At 38.6% G+C, this 24,317-nt stretch overlaps 2 protein-coding genes across 2 annotated transcripts; both read right to left on the reverse strand.

The window, feature by feature from the left end:
- Positions 1 to 1,376: 1,376 nt before the first annotated feature.
- Positions 1,377 to 3,849, reverse strand: LOC139124430 (zinc finger protein 14-like). Its single transcript, XM_070690562.1, has 2 exons — positions 2,520 to 3,849; positions 1,377 to 1,522 (listed from the first exon to the last, which is right to left on the reverse strand). The coding sequence occupies exons 1-2, from the start codon at positions 3,847 to 3,849 to the stop codon at positions 1,377 to 1,379; spliced, it is 1,476 nt and encodes a 491-aa protein (XP_070546663.1).
- An 11,812-nt stretch (positions 3,850 to 15,661) lies between these two features.
- Positions 15,662 to 22,490, reverse strand: LOC139124527 (BTB/POZ domain-containing protein 19-like). Its single transcript, XM_070690666.1, has 2 exons — positions 22,386 to 22,490; positions 15,662 to 18,425 (listed from the first exon to the last, which is right to left on the reverse strand). Exons 1-2 carry the CDS (start codon positions 22,392 to 22,394, stop codon positions 17,037 to 17,039), a joined length of 1,398 nt encoding a protein of 465 aa, XP_070546767.1. The 5' UTR covers positions 22,395 to 22,490; the 3' UTR covers positions 15,662 to 17,036.
- Between the last annotated feature and the right edge of the window lie 1,827 nt (positions 22,491 to 24,317).

Genomic DNA, 24,317 nt, shown 5'->3' on the forward strand with positions numbered 1-24,317 from the left:
TTCTTAGAAAATAGGGCAAAATTACTAATACTGGTATACCGTAAGAGAAAACAGTCGTCAGTCAAATACGCAAAATCATCGCCTCGCCGATCTTTGGCCCAATCGTTGAGGGCGTGCGATCTGCAGGTTTTGCTGACTTTCTACTAGGCCGTGAAAATTCCTCCTTTGACAGATCCTATAAGTTAGGTTGGTGACGACTTACTCTGTAAATCTTGAACAGTGCCCTTTCCAAATTATTATTGCTGCCATTGCTTTCATTGGTACAAGATTAATTAAAGCTCTACATACAAAACAATGACAAATTCCTCGGCAGTGGCTTTGCATGGACGGAAGCAGATCTTTTTGCAAAATTGATTGATACAATTTGTCTGTTAACACTTATGTCAAACCATAGACAGTGACGCCCCTACTGTATATAGTCAAACACAAAGTGCACCTATCTGTTGTATATGGCTATTCATAACTCATGTTCAAAAAATACACAAAGAAACAGCGTACACAATCCTGGAATATAAACCTGCTTTAATTTCTTTTATATTTCCAATCTGCAAAAACATTTAGCATTCAAAAAATCGTATCATACAATCCATAATTCAAATTGAGATGGAGAAATATATCACAATATTCTTGTTCGGTTTGAATCACATTATCAAGGCTCAAATCTTTTCTAGATACTTCTAACGAACATTTAAAATATTCAAATCCGTTGCATGATGTTCGGTAGTTGAGATCAAAAATTATGGTCCGAAGAGGGATACCCGACTGATAGACAGACATATATCCAGACTACCGGACAAATATCAGTACTCTTTCTGGCGTCTCTTGCATACACAAGCTAATAAAAAATGATCTCACAATCTTATCAAATTTATCAGTTTTTGATTGAATTGCTATAAAGTTTAAATATAATGATAGCATACTTTCAAAGAAAACTACATATTTGGATAAAAGTACAATTTCAGCAGTGGTGGCAAAGTGTTCTTTTTGTCCCTATAGGTTCTTAAAGTGTCAAGCATTGTACACTTGGTACCAAAACGTGAACCAAAGTTATCCTAGATAACCGTAATCTCATATATTTACAACTATTTTGAATTACTTAAAACGCTATTTTAAACTCAGGAAAATACTTCGACAGACAGGCAATCTATGATAATTGGCATGACCACACTACTCTGATAATATCATCTAAACATAATGCTCATCTAAATGCTCATGGTATACTGGTACGAAAACTGTAGTACACATTGTCATACCACAGGGTTCCCTTTATATGTCTCATAGCTCGCTGATTCCGCGTTTTATTCACATCTGCTCAGCAGTTTCCTGAAATATATTCCTCTCGTACAAACTGACCTGTCAGTGTTTCAACACAAAGCTCACAAAGCGACATTTATCTGCATCTCATCTACCACTGTCCTTGCATTCGAATGGTGTGGCACCTGATTGGCCATAGTGTGTCTTCTGAGACCACTTGCAGTTGTAAATGTTTTACCACACTCTTTGTGTACATGTGGTTTCACACCTTTGTGAAGCAATGTAGCAAAGTGCCAGATGTTTTGTCACACTCTTTACATGCATATGGTGGTACACCAGAATGGGTTAAACTGTATTTTGTGATAGCGCTCCTTTGAAAATGTTTTACCGCAAACTTTTTACTCATATGATCTAAAATTTGTGTGTATCAATATATGTGCTGCCATATTATGTACATGTCAAATTTCTTGCATTTAAGTGGTTTAAACGTTAAGTAGGTTCTTGTAGAAATATTTAAAGTATTGCTCGTTTGAAACGTCTTGTTGCAAACTAGACATTTGCACTAAGGGGAGAGCCTATTTGGGGCAAGTTTGTTTTTCAATGAATTGCCATATGAGCCCTGAAATCACGCTTACATGTAAATGTTTTACCACAAACTATGCACTCCTTAGTTGAAATATGATACCTGAGACCACTCTTGTATTTAAATGTTCTACCACAATCTTTGCATTCATGTGGTCTAATATTTGTATGTGACACCATGTGTATCAGAAGGGAGTTCTTGTAGTTGAAAGTTTTACCACAATCTTTGCATTCATGTGGTCTGATATCTGTATGTGACACCATGTGTATCCGAAGGGATATCTTGTGTTTGTACGTTTTACCACACTCTTTGCATTCGTGTGGTCTGATATTTGTATGTGATACCATGTGTATCTGAAGGGACTTCTTGTAGTTTGAAGTTTTACCACACTCTTTGCATTCGTGTGGTCTGATATTTGAGTGAATCAACATATGTGTCTTCAGTTGGCTCTTGTACGCAAATGTGATAGGGCACTCTTCGCATTTGAATGGTTTGACATTTGAGTGGGTCAAAACGGGCTGCTTCAGAAACTCGTTGTGTCTATTTGGGGTCAAGTTTGTCTTTGAATGAACTGACATATGAGTCTTGAGATTGCAATTAGGGGTAAATGTTTTACCACACACTTTGCACCCCCTAGGTGAAATATGATTCCTGATACCGATTTTGTATTTAAATGTTTTACCACACTCTTTGCATTCATGTGGTCCGGAATTTGTATGTGACACCATGTGTATCTGAAGAGATTTCTTGTATCTGAATGTTTTACCACACTCTTTGCATTCGTATGGTCTGATATTTGAGTGAATCAACATATGTGTCTTTAGTTTGCTCTTGCATGCAAATGTGATAGGGCACTCTTCGCATTTGAATGGTCTGACATTTGTATGGGTCCAAATGTGTCTCTTAAGCAAGTATTTAAGTTTAAATGTTTTACCACACTCTTTGCATTCATGTGGCCTGGCATTTGAATGTGTCAACAAGTGCATCTGAAGAGAACCCTTGTAGCTGAATGTTTTACCACAATCTTTGCATTCATATGGTCTCACATTTTGATGTGCCAGCATGTGTGCCTGAAGAGAAGTCTTGTGGATAAATGTTTTACCACAATCTTTGCATTCATGTGGTCTGACCTTTTTATGTGCCAACATGTGCATCTGAAGAGAACTTTTGAAGCTAAAAGTTTTACCACACTCTTTGCATTCGTGTAGTCTGATATTTGTATGTGACAGCATGTGTATCTGAAAAGAGCTCTTGTCGTTGAAAGTTTTCCCACACTCTGTGCATTCATTTTGTCTGGCATTTGAGTGAATCAACATATGTTTCTGTAGGGTGTTTTTGTACGTAAACGTTTCAAAACACGCTTTGCACTGCAATGGTTTAACATTTAAGTGGGTCAACATATGTGTCTTAAGAGACTGCTTTTTGGTAAACTTTTCACCGCACTCCTTGCATTCATGCGTTGTGATATTCAAGTGCGTCGTCTCTTCAGATGACTTGTCTTTGAATCTCTTACCACGAATACTGCATTTATGTTGTTTCATGTCCTTTGTCTCAGTACACGGTTTTCCATAATCTTCAGTGTTATGTTGAAAGACACCTGACTGGACCAAACTATTCGAGTGAGTATCAAGACGGTTTGTGCCGGCACAAGTATTCCCACATTCGCCACATTCGTGAAGTCGTGCATGCCTGCCATTGAGAATCACATTATATGTGTCACATTCACTTTTCCCTTCTACAGTTGTTCTGTAATGTGTATTGGAACAAAATTCTTCTAATTGTGAATGTTCTTTCCCTTTGATAAGTTCCTCATGGTCACGTTGATAATCTTGATGCCTACACTTGCTGTTACAGGTATTTATCCACGCCTGTAGATTCTGTGTGTCGGTGTCCCCGTGATTAGATTGACTCTCTTCCAGCTCACCGTACTGTCTGGTTTCCATGCGCATCAATTGATGATCTGTAAAACCAAGCTCCCGTTGTTGATGTAGTTCATCTTCATTGCTTTGCATGCTGGAAGTGGTATACTCAATTTTCATCAATCCGTGTAGGGCAATACTTTGTATAATTATTGATGCACCTTAAAAAATGAGAGAGGATATTATAATCAAAATCTTAATTTATCAAAATCGGATATTAAAAACCGTGCTAATGAAGCTGTATCTTTGCTCTCACTTATTATGATAGAGTTCACGCAGTCACTCCATCTTTGGTGGAAAGACTGTGGTTAAAAACCATGCTCACAGTGAGAGACCATTATGTGATATCAAATGGCAGTTTTGCTGTGATGGTTTGTCATAATTGACACAAACCTTCATAACACATAAGTACTTCACCAGGTACTGAAAGACAGACTTTTGATCTAAATACATTGATTTCACGATAGCGTCTTTTTCACAAAGGACTCAAAAGGTGAAAGTGAAACAGTGTTTTAAAATTTTAATCACAATTTAAAGACATCTCAGAAAGAGTATTGCTAAATAGATGTGGAAAAACTTTAAATTCGGTAAGATTTGTGACGTTTTAACTAAGATTTCTAACACCAAAATTAGTGCAGTTTATTCATTTTTGTTGCAGACAGATGTATTAATTCTTAGAGGGCTATCTGCACCTTCAATATGCAAAGTTGGACTGAAATGGTATATAATATGATATAACCCGACGATCGCTCATAATTGTACCCTTGAGTTTATTGTGGTTCATTGTCAGAATGATTTCCCCATGTTTATTTTCGTGACCTTTGAAGTAGCCGATTATTGTTTAGTATTGACCGGCCGCTACGTCGATAGATATACGTCCTGTTTGATATTCTACTTCGGTGGGAGCGACCTTCCTACCTTTCACTTTGCCGACCGCCTTTACCTAATTAGGGACTCATACCAAAGTCATGACAATATGCACATTCTCAATTGATATAAACCGTGCATTTTAGTGTGCCAGACGGACAAGACTGGAAATCGATTTCAATGAAGACGTTTGGGGAGAACCTGCGGAGACACTCCGAGACGACCGTGACCTGACGACTTGTGTTAGACTAGCATAGCCATAGTAGTTTACCATGTAATTTGTGTGTTACTCAGCTAATAAAATACGACGATTTAGAGTATTTCTATCTATCTGGTGGCCGTCTCTTCTACTCAAACGTTCTACCCCAGAGTGCACGTATCAAAGATAACCCATAGCTACACTTCCACTCAACCATGCTAAGTGACAATAATATACAGACAGGTATCCTTGTTGCCCAGATCTGTTTAGATTGTGATTTCGTCGTGAAATGAGTATGACATTGTCTTAGCAAGAGCAAAACTGCCGACTAGTGTTGATGTACACCGACAAAGTCTATAATATACAGTCACCTATAGAGCTCTCTACAATTACACTCTGGCATACCTCTTATGCTACCATTTTTTTATCATATACAAGCCATTGCTCATACTGCTGGGTTTATACATAGACAGTCTATGGTTTGCATCAACCAAGTAGATACACTTATAGTCTCTAGACTGTCGTCTCTTCGCTGCTCTCAAAATCTATTTCTACCCTCCAGTGACACACCTTGCCTACACTATTACAAATGCGCAAGCAAAGCCATGGGGTCTAGAAAACGTAACTAAAATTCTAGGTAGTGGGTAAATGCAAAATGATCGATATTCCTCGTTATGGGGAATGTACGTTATATGGCAACATTTTTCAAGGAAAATGTAAACAAGCTGGAACATTACATAAAAATATCAGCCTACCTCATTAGAGAGTATATTGTCTTCATATTGCCGACACAATGCATCTGACATCACCTCAAGGGAATTCCCCAAGTCCTTAAACTGGTCAGAATGTCTTGCAGCTTGACAAATCGCCGAACATTCTAGCAGGAACAGAAACATTAAACGTTGAACAAGCTAACACTTGAATTAGCATGAAATGACTCTAAAGTAGACCATACACATACAAAGACAAACATACGTGTGTATGTACGTGTCTATACGTACGCACATACATATGCACATACATACATACATACATACATACATACATACATACATACATACATACATACATACATACACACACACATACACATACATACATACATACATACATACATACATACATACATACATACATACATACATACATACATACACACACACACACGATATGACCCTACGCCATCATCACTGCATTTATCTTGCTGAAATTACTTTATGCACAGTTCTTCCATAAACACCCTGCCTTTGTAACTGAGGTCTGAGGTAGGAAAGGATGCAATCACCAACTTGAATCAAGTCTATAGGTCACCACAAAACGATATATGTAGACTTTATCAGCTTTTACTCAATATCACTTTCTAAAGAAGAACGAAATCTGAGTCACATAGCAGTCAATATAAACTGGCTTTTCCTCTATAAGATCTTTGCCTTCAACGTGGTTACACTCTTGAAAAATACTCGCTAAGTTTCAGGGTATGTGTTTGCTGTATGCAAACACAGATGATTAACGATTATCTGGTCTGGTGTTCATAAGTAAGATTTGGCTTGTGGACTTTTTTACATCTGCACAGCGTTTGAAACATTAAATTCAGTTCAAAATGTAAATATCAAATACGGCCCAGGTAAAACCATTGGTCAAGTTTACTTTAAATTTAGAGTTGTTGTTGCCACTTTTGGGATTAGTGGCTAGTTATCATGATTGTAGTAGACGACTTCGTCTACCTACTGCTATCTCAGACCTGGTGTGCGTTCCACACAAAGCGATACCATACTTCACTTTGCATCATCTATTCAAAGAGCAACAACTCTTGCACGTATATGATATAGATGTAAATCGACAATACTGGCAACATGAACAATATTCTCGAACCAAAACAACGATTGCATTTGGTTTACACAATACAATATACACACGCCAAAGTTCGAATGTCTACCACACTCTCTACTTTCCAGAAATGTTGAGATGCAATCTCACTCAAGATACACGAACAAAACACCTAAGATGTTAGAACGTTTTTAAATTGAAATAGACATATACTTTTCTGTTGGGGATTTACGTAAGAATCTGAGACTTATGGCTCGAGAGGGGGAACTTCCCTTACTTCTCAACATGTATACGTGCCGCCCAATGGGGAGGCTACTTCAGCGGCTAGATCAAAATGGGGCTATTAGTGAGCATTCGCTTTTTTAAGGGGAGGGTGGTTGGTGGGAATCAGGGGGAGGATGACTTCTACAAAACCTTTTTAGGACGGGGGGTCAAATTTTACAATTAATGATTGGAAGGTGTCACGCTTCAGGAAGGTTTTTTATCGAATTATGACAAAAAGACTACAGAATTGACCAAAAGCGTATAAACAGAATAATAACATTCTGTTAACATGTGATGAGAAGCAGAAAAGGGCAATTTTGTCAACAACAAAAAAATTCAAGTTGAGCAAGTGAAATAGGTATCATGCCATGTTCACGAGAAAACTTTAATAACACTTTGAATACTTGGGAAAAATAGCTCAAATGTTTGAAAATGTGGTATTATATGATGTGTTTGCAAAAATGTTTTGGATTTTGTAGTTGCATGCATTTAAACTAGAAATTAGATTTTGGAATTTCACTGAAATGTTGTTGTTTTACTATACATAATGAAGTCTGTTAGGAAACTATGAACAATATATTCCAATTTGAACAAGTCATCGTTGATGACACAGTCCCCCCTTGTTAATGGGTACTTTGATTACATGTCCTCAGAGAGGATAGAGTCCTCTTCATTAATTAGGTCTGTGATAAAAATACTTTGATACAGATGGTGCTCAATGGCCAAGAATGAGTTCCATGGTGATGAAAACATAAAACCAATGTAGGCCACCATCCTAAAGTTCAGAAAATGAGTCAACTAGGAATTAATCAACAGGATGTTGCAAAACATTTTTGCATACAATCCTAACACTTGACAGATTATCACTGGTACCATATTTGAGACATGCCCAAGTTTTGGCTAAGGACAGGAAAAAATTGTAACAAAATGGCTGCCATGCAGCCATATTGGATCATATCATGAAACAAATTGACATACATATGTATGACATAGGTTAATGTCCTTGTACCAACTTGAATAAAATCGGTTGAGATATGCCTGAGAGTATTATGGCTCTGTACAATGAAAAATCGTAACAAAATGGCCGCAAGGCAGCCATATTGGATCGTATCACATAACAAATTGACATGCATATGTATAACATTAGTCAATCTCCTTGTACCAACTTTGAATAAAATCGGTTGAAACATATCTGAGTTATGGCTCTGTACATGAAAACATCGTAATAAAATGGCTGCCTAGCGGCCATATTGGATCGTATCACATAACAAATTGACGTATATATCTATGACATAGGTCAATGTCCTTGTACCAACTTTGAATAAATCGGTTGAAACATGTCTGAGTTATGGCTCTGTATATGAACAAATTGCAATAAAATGGCCACACAGCAGCCATATTGGATCGTATCACAAAACAAATTGACGTGCATATCTATGACATTGGTCAATGTCCTTGTACCAACTTTGAATAAAATCGGTTAAAACATGTCTGAATTATGGCTCTGTATATGAAAAAATTGTAATAAAATGGCCGTCTAGCAGCCATATTGGATCGTATCACAAAACAAATCGACGTGCATATCTATGACATTGGTCATTGTCCTTGTACCAACTTTGAATAAAATCGGTTGAAACATGTCTGAGTTATGGCTCTGTACATGAAAAAATCGTAATAAAATGGCCACACAGCAGCCATATTGGATCGTATCACAAAACAAATTGACGTGCATATCTATGACATTGGTCAATGTCCTTGTACCAACGTTGAATAAAATCGGTTGAAACATGTCTGAGTTACGGCTCTGTACATGAAAAAATCGTAATAAAATGGCCGCCTGGCGGCCATATTGGATCGTATCACAAAACAAATCGACGTGCATCTGTATGACATATGTAGTAATCCTTGTACCAAGTTTGAATGAAATCGCTTCTTGCATCTCTGAGATATCTGCGTGAACGGACGGACGCACGCACACACGCACGCACGCACGCACGCACGCACGCACGGACATGACCAAACCTATGAGTCCCCCCGGACGGTGTCCGTGGGGACTAACTAGCTAAATCTGTGTATTTAAAGAACTTGATAATTTATATTTAGGTAAGTGATTAGATTAGGACGGTTATAAGTGCATGTGTGTTCAAGAAATTTGATTTTGGAATTTCACCGAAATGTTGTAGTCTATCAGGAAACTGAATATTTATCACAATACAAAACTAGCTAAATCTGTGCTTTTATAAATGTTTCACAATTGATATAATAAGAAGTAGACGTCAAAAACAAATATAATATTGAATTTCACCCTAGTATTATTTGTAAAGTTCGTTAGGATTCTTTCAAGTTTAAGGTCAAATGAGAAATTATATGTCACTTAAGGGAGCCTTTAGTAATTATAGGGGCGGGGGAATGGAGAAGGTCACTTTTGACAGAAGCTGGTTTTACGGCTAAACATTCAATTGTCCATGTGATATTTCCTGAATAGGAAATCACTGCCCAAATACACAGATTCTTGTAAATACATATATGTTATCCACAAGTTTCACAAGCAGATGTGGTGGTATCCTACATTAAAAACCTTGAACAGTTCAAACTGATTAAAGACAAGAGTCAAAACCATATGGAACGGGTGGCAAAGTGTATACCAATTATCAAAAATCTATAAATGCACAGATATTGTTGGAAAAATTGTTTAATGTTCTGTCGTACGCTACCTGTATTGTGAATCAACATTAAGGTGCAATTCTGAAATCAAATTTCTTGATCACAGATAACACGATTGGAACTAATTTGGGATAATTAGATTTTCATATTTTTCAAATTTCTCAAAAGTGCTGGGTGCCGTACAGCTGAATAATGCAATATTGCAAATTACTCATAAAACTAAGTGTGTAACTTAAAAAGAAAAGCAGATGAGGTTACATTTGTAGATTAAATCGACATTACTTCAATATCCAATTATCCCAAATTAGTTCCAATCGTGTTAGATGTACTTTTGACCACCCTAGTCTAATCACAAATATAAATATCAATAATGAAGCGTACATAAATACACAGATTTAGGCCTACCTAGTTTTGTATTGGAAAAAAGTATTCATAGTTTCCTCATAGTATAGTATAGTATTGTATAGTAAATCAACATTTTCGATGAAATCAAAAAATGAAATTTCTTGTAAACAAATGCACATTTTACTTCCCAGTTCAAGCAAAGTAAATTGAAATACATTATCAAACATACATATACATACAGATATAGCTTGTTTTGTGGAGGAAAATTGTCAATAGTTTGCCTGATAGAGTCAATGTATTATGATTTGATATTTTTGGGTTGCAATACATCAGAAATATATTCCCTTCTCATAGTTGATATTTTGACCTGCCCATAAAAGTATGAAATATCATGTTCCTTAAAAATGCTTGCTTGATAAATCGCGACCCCACAAAGACGCCAGCCCCCACCCACTCTGTAATCTCTGTCACTAAGTTACATATCAATTAAACCGATTGTTATGTAAATTAGCTGATATTGTTTCAGTTATTCCTGTGAGAATACTGTATTGGTGGGGCACAGGGTATTGCAAGCAATATTCGTCTAGAAGTTATGAATGTGATCAATAAATGTCATGAATTAAACTGTTTTCATTATACAATCCTTAGGGAGCCGTCATTATTTATGGCCTGGGGGGTCGGAGGAATCTGAGGGGGGGTCACTCAAAAAATCGAAAGCTACAAGGGGGGGGGTTTTCTCAAAGTGGAGAACAAGAAAGGGGGGGCTACTCAATTTTGTTGACATGTATTGAAGCATTTAGTGGAGTTACGAATTAATACAACAATAATAGTAAAGATATGTATATTCATACCCGGTATTTGTGTACACACACACACAGACACACACAGTTCACACAGACACACACATAATATATATATATATATATATATATATATATATATATATATATATATATATATATATATATATATATAATCATAATACAGGTGGTTTCAAGTAGAAACTAAAATCTCATTACACTATGTGTTTCACGTTATTGTGATCTTCAGACAAGAATGATCAGCTATTCGACGTGGCAAGCCTTATGTTAGAGGCTAGTACTGAGTACATTTTTCAGTATTTCCTGATTAAAGATTGATATACTTGCCTGATCATTAATGAGAAACGTCTGCTTTCTATATTCTACATTGTATAGGTTACCGATAGGGGAAAATATGTAAAGCAAGCTTATTCTGATGCTATAAAGTTTAAAACCAGTTGAATGCCTTGACAACAAACCCATCTTTTATTGCAGGAAAATGATAATAAATAATAAATGTGAATAAATGTATGTCTGTCGCTATTTTTTCGGTTTCAAAAAATATAGTTGAAATCAGTGAACTGAAATATAAGTTTTGGAATACTGTCTCAGATTTATTTTCCTTTGAGTTTTTTATACGAAAAAAATACTCCCCAAGTGCCACCAAATAACACCGTTTTAATCTCTATTTTTCAAAAGCTCCAATGGCAGGAGGGGGTCTCTTGTGGTGCTTTCGCACCACATCTTCCCCCTCTTGAAAAAAAATCCTACAGAATAACTGCATGTCACCAGAGCACTGGATACAGACCTGTACATCAGCCCCTGCCACAGCAATTGGAACCTCCTTCCGACAAAGACCTATACCACAGGGTTTAATCAGGGTCTGTACAGGGCCTGTCGCAGCAGCAATCCATTTTACTGTATAGATATTTAACTTTCCCAATTTTTTTGGGGGGAGGGGGGTCACTCAAATTTTCTGTAGCAGAGAGGGGGGTTACTCAAACACGTCATGGTTGGCAGGGGGGTTACTCGAAATTTTGGAGTTTCGAAAGCAATTCCTCCGACCCCCCCCCCCAGGCCGTAAATAATGACGGCTCCCTTACCTATGTCTAGTGTGTGCCTGTGTGTGTGTATAGTATATCAAAGAAAACAGTCCAGATTTGTTAATTGCCCTCCCTAATCCCCTCATTAATTTGTTCTACCGATCACAACGCGGGGAGGGCAACTCAAAGGGCAATGATTTTACCTTATGAGTTGCGAACGAGCTATTTTGTCAGGGCGATAAGGTGATCGGGCAGAATAAATTAATGAAGGGGATTAGGGAGGGCAATTAACAGACATGGACTGTTTTCTGTGAAATACTACACAGAGATAGCTAGGCTAAGTAATAGGCACACACTAGACACAGATGAGGATTGTATAATGAAAAAAGTTCAATACATTTAATTTATTAATCATATTCATAACTTCTAGATGAATAATGCCTACAAAACCCTCTGTTTTAGAATGTTGGACAGGGGGTTACATATTAGACAGGAGGATAGGGGAGGGTTACATTTTACAGTAAAAGTGTGCACGGAATTCCCCTGGCCCACTCCCCTGTAATTACTGAAGGCTCCCTAAGATATTAGTTGATACGGTCTGTGAAATCTAGGGGAGGATCACTGTTTTCAGAAGATTAACCTTATTTAGTCGGAGTGAAAGATATGTCCTTTTACTCAATTTACTGGTCTCTCCAAAACATGTTTAAGCAAATAAAGACTAGGCCAGAAATCAGATAAATGTAGTAGGCTTAGCAAGTAATTCAGACATACAAATGCTTGATTCCCCTGATTTTGACTCCATAAGGTTTTTTTTTTCAAATTTCAACGCTATGTTTTTTTCAAGGGTCATAACGGTCTAAAATGTGGTCCTACAATAACGAGATGATATTCTTTTGCCGCAATTCCTGTAACTCAGCGCGAAATGCGTTCGGTACAATATTACGACTGAATTACTTTGCCTTCATCAGCTGTCGTGTCATCGTGAATGGTACGACGCATCGGTCAACTGGCCGCAGGAGGGCGTTGTAAACTGCTGGAATTTCCCTCCCCTCATCCCTATTGAGGGCTGGCCCTTGCGCTTTGATTTCAATGGCCTCCTTCACTAAGTGTTTGATAAAATGATCTTCACATGAGATGATCTCGACGTTATCAGGATTGATTGAATGTCCTGTCTTTTTGTAGTTTCATAAATTGCAGAGGTTTCTCGATTCTGATGTTTCATGAGTCTCGTTTTCAGTTGTCTAGCAGTTTCCCCGATGTAGTTTTTGGTTACAGACTTCACACTTGACACGATAAATTACACTACACTTATTTAATTAAATAGCTTTTCCGTTCTACCTTTGATGTTGGCGAGTATTTGCCGCAAAGAGCTGAACGCTCTGTGGTACATATTGACGCCATGGGATTTAAAACCCCTCTATAAAAGTTCAGAAGTGCCTCTTACATACGGAATGCCTACATTAATGTTGACTTTTTTAAGCTGTCATCATTGATACAAGTGCCCTGCGGTCAGTGGATCGGTTACGTCATCGTACAAGTCACAATGACCCAACAGCTGATGAAAGCTGAGCGATTCAGTCTAAATATTCTGCCGTAAGCATTTTGCCTGCGTTACAGGAATTACGGCAAAAGAATGTGATACTAGAGCAAGGAAACACTATTTTTAGGTATTAAAACGAGTTCCTAGATCCGAAATGAGCCATGGGCTTTTCACCTGTGGCTTCACACCCCTACCACTTCTCGGAAGAAGTGCACCCCTCCGGTTATGGCTTGAGAACAGGCCTGTGTGATTGGAGTAGGAAAATTGAAACACTTGGCCTTCAAGGTGTTATGGGTGGGCACATTAGTGAGCCGAGCACCGATCACTGATAGGACCATAGCACACTCATGAATATCTATATGTGTAATCTAGGATAACGCCGTCGTCGTTTGGCCTTGGCCCATGAACGCTGGGCGAAAAGACTGCGGCAAGACCCTAGACTAATACATATGAAACAATACCTTGAACGCTAAGCAGAGTCTCACACGAGTATACTGGTGTTTCGGGTAAATCACGGGCCGTCTTCATGCACTCAGATACAGTGCCGCTACTGTCCACATTTCCTGTCGATTCCATTTTTGAGTCCAAATTTTGCTATACGAACACCTCATAGAAACGGACACGCAAGTGGAGAAGCTTTCCGCACTGTTCTGCTTTGCAGATAATTTGAGAACACAATGATCAGGAACATTTTACCTCCTGCTGCGTATTGAGGGCGCTCTGTGTAAAAGTCTTATGTAATACCATAGCGTTATGTAGATTTTCCACTTTGTTGGACTTTTTATCTTTTTCAAAACACACCATGGAACGACAAACGAGAGCAAGGCTCCAGAAAGCCGTACTTCATCTGAAATGCATGTGACCCGAGCCCAGTTGCTATTTTGTCAAAACGAACTTTGTCTGCCCTATTTATAGAGTTCCTGACGAGGTGACCTCATTCGACTCAGGCTCCAAACCATTCTTCATCAAGAATGTTTAATCTGTTGTATGTTTGCTCACAGGTTTGCTAGAAAGATTTGCATCTCTGGTTCGAACATGTTGCGTAACTCTATCTGCCAAACTTAATGAGTAATCTTATCTTCTACTGAACTCCCATGATGCTTCTTCTGAAAGGCACGGTCCCGCCACAAAACTGCCGTATAAATAGAACTTCTCAGTTTCGTCACTCCGCACAATATGTAGGTGTTATTGTAATGTTATGTAGTTTTATTGTTCATTTTTAGCAATGTCATTTACATCATTTTAGAGTTAGGAATGTAATTTGTCTTAACCGGGATTACCAATGACGCCGCACTTTGCATACACATGACTATAGGTTTTGAATTCTTATGTAAACGATGGTTCATCACGGGGTACACACTACTGTGTTGCACAGTAGCATTCAATTGTCCCCTTCCGCCTGAATATCACGGATAGAGTAGTATAAACAAGGGTTATGTCTTCGTTATATTAATTGCAGTCTCCTTTGAACGTGGCGGGAGAAATACGGGCTGGTATGTTGTTTTTTGACATTGAAGATCGACACAAAAAAGTTAAGACGCACCAAAATTGATAATATACAAGGCATTGTCATGACGTAGTACGAGAAGAGTATAAATCCCGGTATTTTATGTTCAGAGACGATAGATATGGGAAGTACATGTGATAATTTCTGAACGTGAAACTTTCTCATTGTGCAAAACGGCCAGACATGGAATAAGTAACACCACAATCATTCAAGCAACGAATTTTAGTTTAATCAGCGAAGCAACGGGATATTTCATGATGATTTGACATTCACAATAATCGTTGGGTCTTCTCTCTGTGTTATTACTATATAATTTGAAAATAAAATTATGATTTTCTACTTCGTTCTCAACTGATACAGTTACCAGTAACTGTGGTCGATGTAACACCATAATCATTCAAGTACAGAATGTTAGTCTAATCAGCGAAAGTGATACTTTATAAAGGATTTGACATTTACAATGGTCGTTGAGTCTGCTCCCTGCGGCATTGTAATTTGAAATTAAAGTGATGATTTGCTACTTTGTTCTCGACTGTTACAGTTATCAGTAACTGTGGCCGATGTTAGAACAACGGAACTGAAGGTGTTTTGTTGTAATTAATGTTGACAGTTGTTGCTCACTTTGATTTTTCAGAGATCACTTGTCAGATGTAACGATGATAAACATAGAAATTGGTTCTTCAATCCGTGTAATTTTTAGGGACTGATACCAGATTTGTGAAGGGGTCATTAGTATTCCATTATGCAAATATTTCGACCTATTTGCAAATTTCGTCTTCTCCGTTTATCTGTCTTCTTCCTTGAGACTATACAAATATAACAAATGCCATGGCATTGTAAACTGAATGGTAATTTTTGACAAACAGGGAAACAGTACTTTAATTCTTCAAATATGATTACAAGGTAACAAAAAGTGCAAAAGGCATTTGAACGATGAAAACATTATAATTTTTTATAGGTTAATTGTTTGTCTTTGTTGAAATGGGCTACATACGTAACACAGTATCCTATTTTGTGAAGATCGACTATAACTTACTTGTCAAAAACGTATCCACTACTGACAATGTAGTATTTCCTACCTTTCACTTAAACAGGGTACAAAATCTTCATGGATACTAGTTTGTACATTTGTACAAGTGAAAAGATCCCTCGTCACAGATACACAACAAGTACAACTATTGAGTACACTCAGTACCGTGTCATGCATAATTTAAGGTACAACGTTGAATATTTAGTGAATACCCTAAACATTGTAATTTTACTCTAGATTCTAAGCTTTGAAAAAAACTAAAGGTATTGGGTGCTGTTGGCAGTGAAAAGACGGGTAAGATATCATTAAAAGAAATGTAAAAACAAAAAGCAATGAGACTATTGAATTTTCAATGTCATAAAAAGTGCGCAACTCAAATTTACTTTAAACACGATAAGAGCTAATTAAATTTCGGATAATTGACTAGTGTAGAAATGTTTATATGCACATGTAAGCTTATTTGCTTTTCGTTTTTGCAATACACTCGTTTTCTTGGGTAATTCGTAATATTGCCACTTTCAGCTATAGGGCACCTAACACTTTTGATAAATTTGAACAATTAAAAGATCCGATTCTCCCAAATTGGTTCCAATCGTGTTTTAGTATACAGTATCTTTACGTTCGCTTTCAAATTAAAATCTGCGATGCAGCCTTATGTTCTTGGTAACATTGTATTATGTGACAGGAATCGCAGTAAATTTTGTAAGGTGCAGCGGATTTTTTTTAATGGCAATGTCGAAAAAGAAAGAGCCTTATGTTTAAACTGCGATTAAACTGTGATAATATTCTCAATTCTAAAACACTACGTACTAGTAGTAACGTGTGACGCTACTGGGCATTTCAGGTAGTATGCGCCTCGATAATGAAAGACTTAAACTTTTTCTCAAACTTTCCTTAAGGAATCTTTCAACCATTCTCTCCCAAAATCGGGAATAAAAATCGGGGGGTCAACGTGCAAATTTTGATACAAGAGAAACAAATAACCCAAGATTTACCGATATTTAAAATTCAAAATGGCCGCCATCCCCTTGTTAACTCTACGAGAAAAAAAACTAAATTTTCGAATTTCGAACAATAAGCCAGTGAAAAGTTTTCTTACACTAAGAGCTTAAAAATGAACCGCATAAGTGGTATATTAGAAAAGAATTGTAAAAGTTTGAGAGTCCGAATATCTGTCCTGAGGCGCGATATACATTAATTATAGAATATAACTGTGATAGCACAAGAAAGCCGGTTGTAAGCCGATAGGTGTTTCATGCCGAGGAATGCACACACAATCGGCATACTGGCCATGTAATAATACGAGGTGTTGCTCCCTAAGCCAGGCTGAACAGTAAACATTTCTGTTATAATATTATGATATGAACGATCTTGTATATCAACATATGCAACATGTGGAGTTTTCTCCCCAACTTTTCCACTTCCTCTGACAACACTAAGCGTCTTTCTTGACTGCCCATCGATAAGTCTTATACGTACTGAATACGTGCTCGGCCACTCTGGGAGAATCCTCAACCATAGACCGTATGAATCACCAGACTGACTAGGTTTCCTACATATATCTAAATTAGGCCTAATTGATGGAGACTGTGGATAAGATGTGCCTGTCGCCATCGTTTTAAGATGCACGGTTACTTTGTGCTGATAGCTCGGATATGACTCTTCTTCTAGGCTTCTGAAGTCGACAGATATCTTTGTCTCTTGCAATGGCGACTGTCCATATTCACGTGGTTGATGAGCGACATTAGGATTTTCAGGAACCATTTTTCTTCCCATTACAAAGAGTTTGTATGCTTGTAGAACATATCTGATGAATTTGTTAGAAAACCGCTCACAAAGTGAAGATTTTTCAATGGCGTCAATTTGCTGTGGTGTCATTTGAGAAAAGCGAAGCAGTGGTAGAATACGATCCAAGTACTCAGAAATATTGGCCTTGTGATTTGCACACTGCAGCCAGGTTTCTACGCCTCGGTACAGTGTGTACTCATCCTTGACAACCACGTCTGAGGATTCAAGGATGGTACACAGTTGATCAATGCTCAGGTTAAGCCATTCGGGAGTTTTAATTGCGGCATTTAAACTTTCCTTTATCAATGCAAGACATTCGAGCCCAAGATGTTTCAGGTTGTACGTTTTGGCGTGTTCCCACCACTGCAATGCTTCACTTACATTCCCAGACTGTATCACCTGTCTTACCATATAATCTTCACACACTGATTTAAGCAGAGCAATATTGTATTTGTCTGCTAATGCAAGCATTGGACGTGCTCTTGAAACGTTTAACGCAACTTGTCCAGTGTACATAAACCTAAGGAAGCTTTTGAAAACTCCTGCACATTCTCGCGTTTCTTCCAACTTCACTTCAGCCTGCTGAGAGTCCTGCCAACGAGATTCTGTTAGCATGGTGCGCATGACGTCACTGAAATGGGCCAACAGAAACCTGTGTGCATGGTATGACACCTCACCGACTTTCAGGACAACATCGCTGAGATCAGGATTGTTGAACAGACCAGATAAGCTGCTTACATAAGGTTTGAACGAGCCAACGACTTGTAGATGATCACTGGTTTGCGTTTTCATACGCTGAAAGACAGAGTCATAGAAAAAAATGTTTGTTCCATTTTCAGTGCATCCCTAGAGTCGACATGTGACCATATAATTAGCTGCAGTACTGTAGTGTTGCCTGAGTATTTGCCGTCCGACCAAATACTCTGACAAACCTCCGAGTCGAGCTACAGTAGTGCAGCTAATGATACAGTATCTTATATATAATAGCCAAGGAGTAGATTTGGTTCAAGTCTGTGATTTGTGAATAGTGGGGTGAACGCGATGATTTGTGTAGGATTCTGTTTACATGTGAAACGCGGAATGCGGCAGAAACTAAGTCACTACTGCGCAGACTCAAAGGTAACGCGTGCAATCACGAGGAAAACCTTGCCTGGGTTGCCGAATTCCAATGAGGTTTAATTTGTATGAAATAGGAGAGACACAAGAGAAACTATATTTTGTAACAATTCACCGACTTGAACCAAGTCTAGCCAAGAAGCTCAATGAGATGTATTATTGTAATAATGAGGTAAATTTTAGGGGAAAATACTGGAGATTCTCAAAGTATGTATGGGCTTATCAAAATAATAACAGAGTAGATTGAGGCAAATAATGTCAGCAGACTTTCCCGTTTACAGTAGGACAACTGCAAATCGAGTGAAAGCGAAGCGGCCGTTGGACGAAATCATGAAAATACAGTAAATCACTAGTGAAGAAATCAGATCTCCTCCATCGGGGTACATGTATACCAAATACGTTTCCGCCTTTCGTACGGAATTTGCTGGACTTAGTTCAAGTCGGTGAATTTCTTAAAAATCAAAATCATTTGTACTAGTTTCTCTTGAGTCTCTCTTTTCTCATACAAACCTATTTGGAATTTGGCAGCCCAGGCCAGGTTTTCGTAGCAATTAAACGCGTTACAATTGAGTCTGCGCAGTAGTGAGTTAGTTTCTGCCGGGTTCCGGGAGAAACTCCGCTGTGCTGTATAGCGTTCACCCCAATCATCGCGTGCACCCCATTCACGCGTTTCAAATGAAAACAAAGTATATTATACTGTAGTCATGAATTGCAGGTATTAAATGCAAAATTACACCGACACCCTAGCTAAATATACTTAAGTCTAGAAAAGTGTTCGATCTAAAAATGCCGCGCGATTATCCATTCCATTGTACAATATTTCACCAACTCGAGGTATATGGCACCGATGTATACGCGATCCTCGGGAAAAGTACGAAAACCACGCTCGCTAGACAACTCGCTCTCTTCTTAGATGATGACAACCGTAGTGGCAGCCTACATAGTACGCTGCTCCGATATGCCGCGAAATTCGCTAGTCTGCTTCCAATTCAGAGCTTTATGGATTTTGTTATCCTACCCGCCCATAAATTTTTACTCACAGTCGCCTGTTTTCTCCAATTCCGCTCTGCACTTACGCGCCCCATCGACAGACTTTCAATTTGCAAACATCCATATATTATATTGAAGTTATGCGCCCAAAGGGCATGCCAAGAACTGAAAATGATTTCTCTGACATATATCTCTGGTATACGTTAGTTACGCTCCCAAGGGCGCGCAACCGAATGATGCAATTCGTGGCAGGTACGATGCATTTTATGCAAGTTTGAGCTCGTGCTGTGATTCAAATACACATTGACCCCTATTCAGAATTTGAAAAACACGGTGACCCCAATCACCAAAGTCAAAAACAGGGGGATCCCCCATGTACCCCATTCTGAGGAAACAGTCCCTAATACAGTAGGAAACTACTTTATTACTAAACTAATAATATACTTTGCCTAGTGATGGTGCGGTGAAGCATAACACTTGGGTGACGGACTGCGCAATAGAGTCCAGTGACGTGAGAGTATCTGTTGTATGTAGAAATGTCTCTGATTTGGAAAGGCGAATGCTACAATATTTTGATTGACATCCCAAAAATTCCTGCTACTCCCCCAGACCGTAAATAATGGCGGCTCACTAAAGCAGTTTTGGCGGGATGTGTGTCCATGAGTCACGAGAAAGGCACATGATGGATTAAACATATTGTCTTAGCAGATAGAATCTCTGGTTGGTAAAGTAAACAGTGATAGGAAGCTGTTCCTCAAAGCTGAAATCTTAGAAAGAATGTCATCTTACAGTGAGACAATATACTAATAGTGACGTAATACAAGAACACACTTCCTAACACTGTTTGTGCACATAGACCTTTAGGGAGCCGTCATTATTTATGGCCTGGGGGGTCGGAGGAATCTGAGGGGGGGGTCACTCAAAAAATCGAAAGCTACAAGGGGGGGGTTGCTCAAAAGTGGAGAACAAGAAAGGGGGGGGCTACTCAATTTTGTTGACATGTATTGAAGCATTTAGTGGAGTTACGAATTAATACAACAATAATAGTAAAGATATGTATATTCATACCCGGTATTTGTGTACACACACACACATATACACACACACACACACATAATATATATACATATATATATATACATATATATATATATATATATATATATATATATATATATATACATACATATACATATATATATATATATATATATAATATATATATATATATATATATATATATATATAAATCATAATACAGGTAGTTTCAAGTAGACACTAAAATCTCATTACGCTATGTGTTTCACGTTATTGTGATCTTCAGACGAGAATGATCAGCTATTCGACGTGGCAAGCCTTATGTTAGAGGCTAGTACTGAGTACATTTTTCAGTATTTCCTGATTAAAGATTGATATACTTGCCTGATCATTAATGAGAAACGTCTGCTTTCTATATTCTACATTGTATAGGTTACCGATAGGGGAAAATGTGTAAAGCAAGCTTATTCTGATGCTATAAAGTTTAAAACCAGTTGAATGCCTTGACAACAAACCCATCTTTTATTGCAGGAAAATAATAATAAATAATAAATGTGAATAAATGTATGTCTGTTGCTATTTTTTCGGTTCCAAAAATATAGTTGAAATCAGTGAACTGAAATATAAGTTTTGGAATACTGTCTCAGATTTATTTTCCTTTGAGTTTTTTATACGAAAAAAATACTCCCCAAGTGCCACAAAATAACACCATTTTAACCTCTTTTTTTCAAAAGCTCCAATGGCAGGAGGGGGGACACCCCCCTCCTGACCTCCCCCCACGACCGCTTATGCGGTCTCTTGTGGTGCTTGAAAAAAAATCCTACAGAATATCTGCATGTCACCAGAGCACTGGATATAGACCTGTACATCAGCCCCTGCCACAGCAATTGGAACCTCCTTCCGACAAAGACCTATACCACAGGGCTTAATCAGGGTCTGTACAGGGCCTGTCGCAGCAGCAATCCATTTTACTGTATAGATATTTAACTTTCCCAATTTTTTTTTTGGGGGGAGGGGGGTCACTCAAATTTTCTGTAGCAGAGAGGGGGGGGTTACTCAAACACGTCATGGTTGGCAGGGGGGGGTTACTCGAAATTTTGGAGTTTCGAAAGCAATTCCTCCGACCCCCCCCCCAGGCCGTAAATAATGACGGCTCCCTTAATCCGTTTTAGGGTCTAAAGTGTGGACTAGGCCAACTGCTTACATTTATTATAAATAGTTATTATGGTCACGTTATTCGTTATAAACGGAGGCCATATATTCATTTAACTGATTTTATCGTAATGCTAGAGAACACAACTAGACTCCTGAAAACTACGAGTGTAAATGTTGGAAGTTTCCATCGTCGTAAACTACGCACCTCTTTACGGCAACAGCTCAGCGCTACCCGTTAAGAGATTGATTTTTGCGTAGATCAGCGGAGCGGAATATTGCACTGGCTCGCGAGAATGGAAGTTTCGAGCATGGCGCCTTCCAAAATGCTTGCGTGGCCAAGCAGGAAGTTTGCTACCGTGACATTGGTATTCATCAGTCTCCAGTTTCTTAAGATATTGTTGATAATATTGCAGATTTATGAAAAGAGTTATGTCCATGGGGTCAAATGATACTCACCTTATCCATTTTGCTGATGTGGAGTAGAGCATAAGATAGACTAGTCTCGGTGACCCAGACTCTCTGCTGGGGGCGCTGTCGCTTCTGCCCGTCTTCTCCGGGGGAATCGACAGCGCCCCCAGCAGAGAGTCTGGGTCACCGAGACTAAAGATAGGATAGAGGGAAAGATAGGCGTATACCAATGTCATTTCCAAAATTGACGACGTTATACTATAATATTTTTCGCTATCATTAGCCAATCAGCGGCCAGCGCGCCATCAGTAAAATTGTATTTCCTGGCAACCTCCATTTGCGTCCATGGTTACGTACGCCATACTGTGACAGTTGAACTTTATCTTGCCGTTAGCTGTGATATCGCTGCGCGCAGCGGTATTTGTGGCGTGTATCGAACGCGCTCGGGTCATTGGGGTCATCGCCACAGTCCCTATGACCCCAATGACCCGAGCGCGTTCGATACACGCCACAAGTACTGCTGTGATATCACAGCTATCTTGCTGTATGCTCCCCCGCTGTAACATTCACATAACTGTTTCGTGTATTATCGTAGATCCGTGTCAAAAATATTGTCAGTTGTGAAAGAAGAGCTTTGCAAAAACACTTGGCGTTGCACATTTCATGGGAATACGGATGTCGTTCGTTAAATAACAATCAATGGCCCCGTATTCTGTCATAAATGTCAAACAGTTGTACGGGTACTACGGATGTCGTTCGTTAAATAACAATCAATGGCGCCGTATTCTGTCATAAATGTCAAACAGTTGTGTGGTCACTCTACCAAACCAATGGAGCCCGCTCCATGGTCAAAACACATTTTCAAAATCGCGTACCATTTTAGTCTGGTTCAGAGAACCAAACCCCATATATCGCCGTGATCCCTGGACTTTGGCCTGAAGTATTGCGAAATATCGTGTATCTACACAGATCGTTCAGAAAACTCCATTTACAAGTATCAATTCACAGTCAAAATTCGTCGAAATTCATAAGACGGCGGATTAATACGCGGCCAATCACACTTCCACGTCCGTTCCTCAATTAGGGCGGTGCGCATGGCTGCTTGGTTCGGTTTGCGTAGCATAGTCTTCGTTTCGAGGGAGGGTCTCTGCCCGAAGGAACACCGATGGCTAGCGAAGTTGCTGACCCATTTTAAGGTAGAATGCACCTCAGGGCAGAAAGTCGGACCCTGTAATTTCTACAGTTCTTTTCTGATCTACCACTTGTGGGGACTCATTTTAAAGCTCTTAGAGAAAGAAAAACTGTCACTGTCGTAGATTTTCGAAAATCCACTATTTGTTGTTTTTTTCCAATTAGAGTCCATACAGGGATTGGGGCCATTTTGAATTTCAAATATTGCAAAATGTTTGGCAAATTGTTTCCCTAATTCCCAATTCTGCACAGTGACCCTCGATTTTTATTGTCGCTTTGGTAAGAATGGTTGAAAGTTTCATCTGGGAAAGTTTTAGAAAACTCTGTCACTTTCGAGGCAAATACTACCTTAACAGAGAGGTTAAAATTGCACCTGCAGCAAAAACGCAACGCGCTCCGTACTCGCTAGTAATGTTTTGCTCAGATTCGGATCAAGACGTGCCGACTTACATACCTGAATCGCACAGTGGCTTTGACTAAACGATTTTGCTTTGGTATCAGGTCAAAAGGCAAAATCATCAGCGCATGTGTATGCGACATCGTCTGCGACTTCACTGCTGCATGCTTCTTTGGCTTTGTTCAGTTTAACTTTGTATCCTTTTCTTGTTACGAAAAATGTCTCAAAAAATCAGATGGCGTCGATAAAACCAAACGCAACAATGCAAAAAAGAAAGGGATTACAGTATTTATCATCAAGTCTATAATGAAGCGAGAGTAAATCTCGCTCTCGGAAAAGATTATAAGCGTAATATGTAAGTTGCAGTTTCAACATTTAATATTCCCTTTACG

This window comes from Ptychodera flava (genome assembly GCF_041260155.1).
Source record: "Ptychodera flava strain L36383 chromosome 23 unlocalized genomic scaffold, AS_Pfla_20210202 Scaffold_24__1_contigs__length_23054250_pilon, whole genome shotgun sequence".
Taxonomy (NCBI): Eukaryota; Metazoa; Hemichordata; class Enteropneusta; family Ptychoderidae; genus Ptychodera; species Ptychodera flava.

Coding starts and splice junctions, on each gene's coding strand:
- LOC139124430 (XM_070690562.1), bottom strand. CDS start 3,849: ATGCAAAGCAATGAAGATGAACTACATCAACAACGGGAGCTTGGTTTT. Junction 1,523..2,519: donor ACATGAATGCAAAGAGTGTG/GTAAAACATTTA, acceptor TGCTTCACAAAG/GTGTGAAACCACATGTACAC.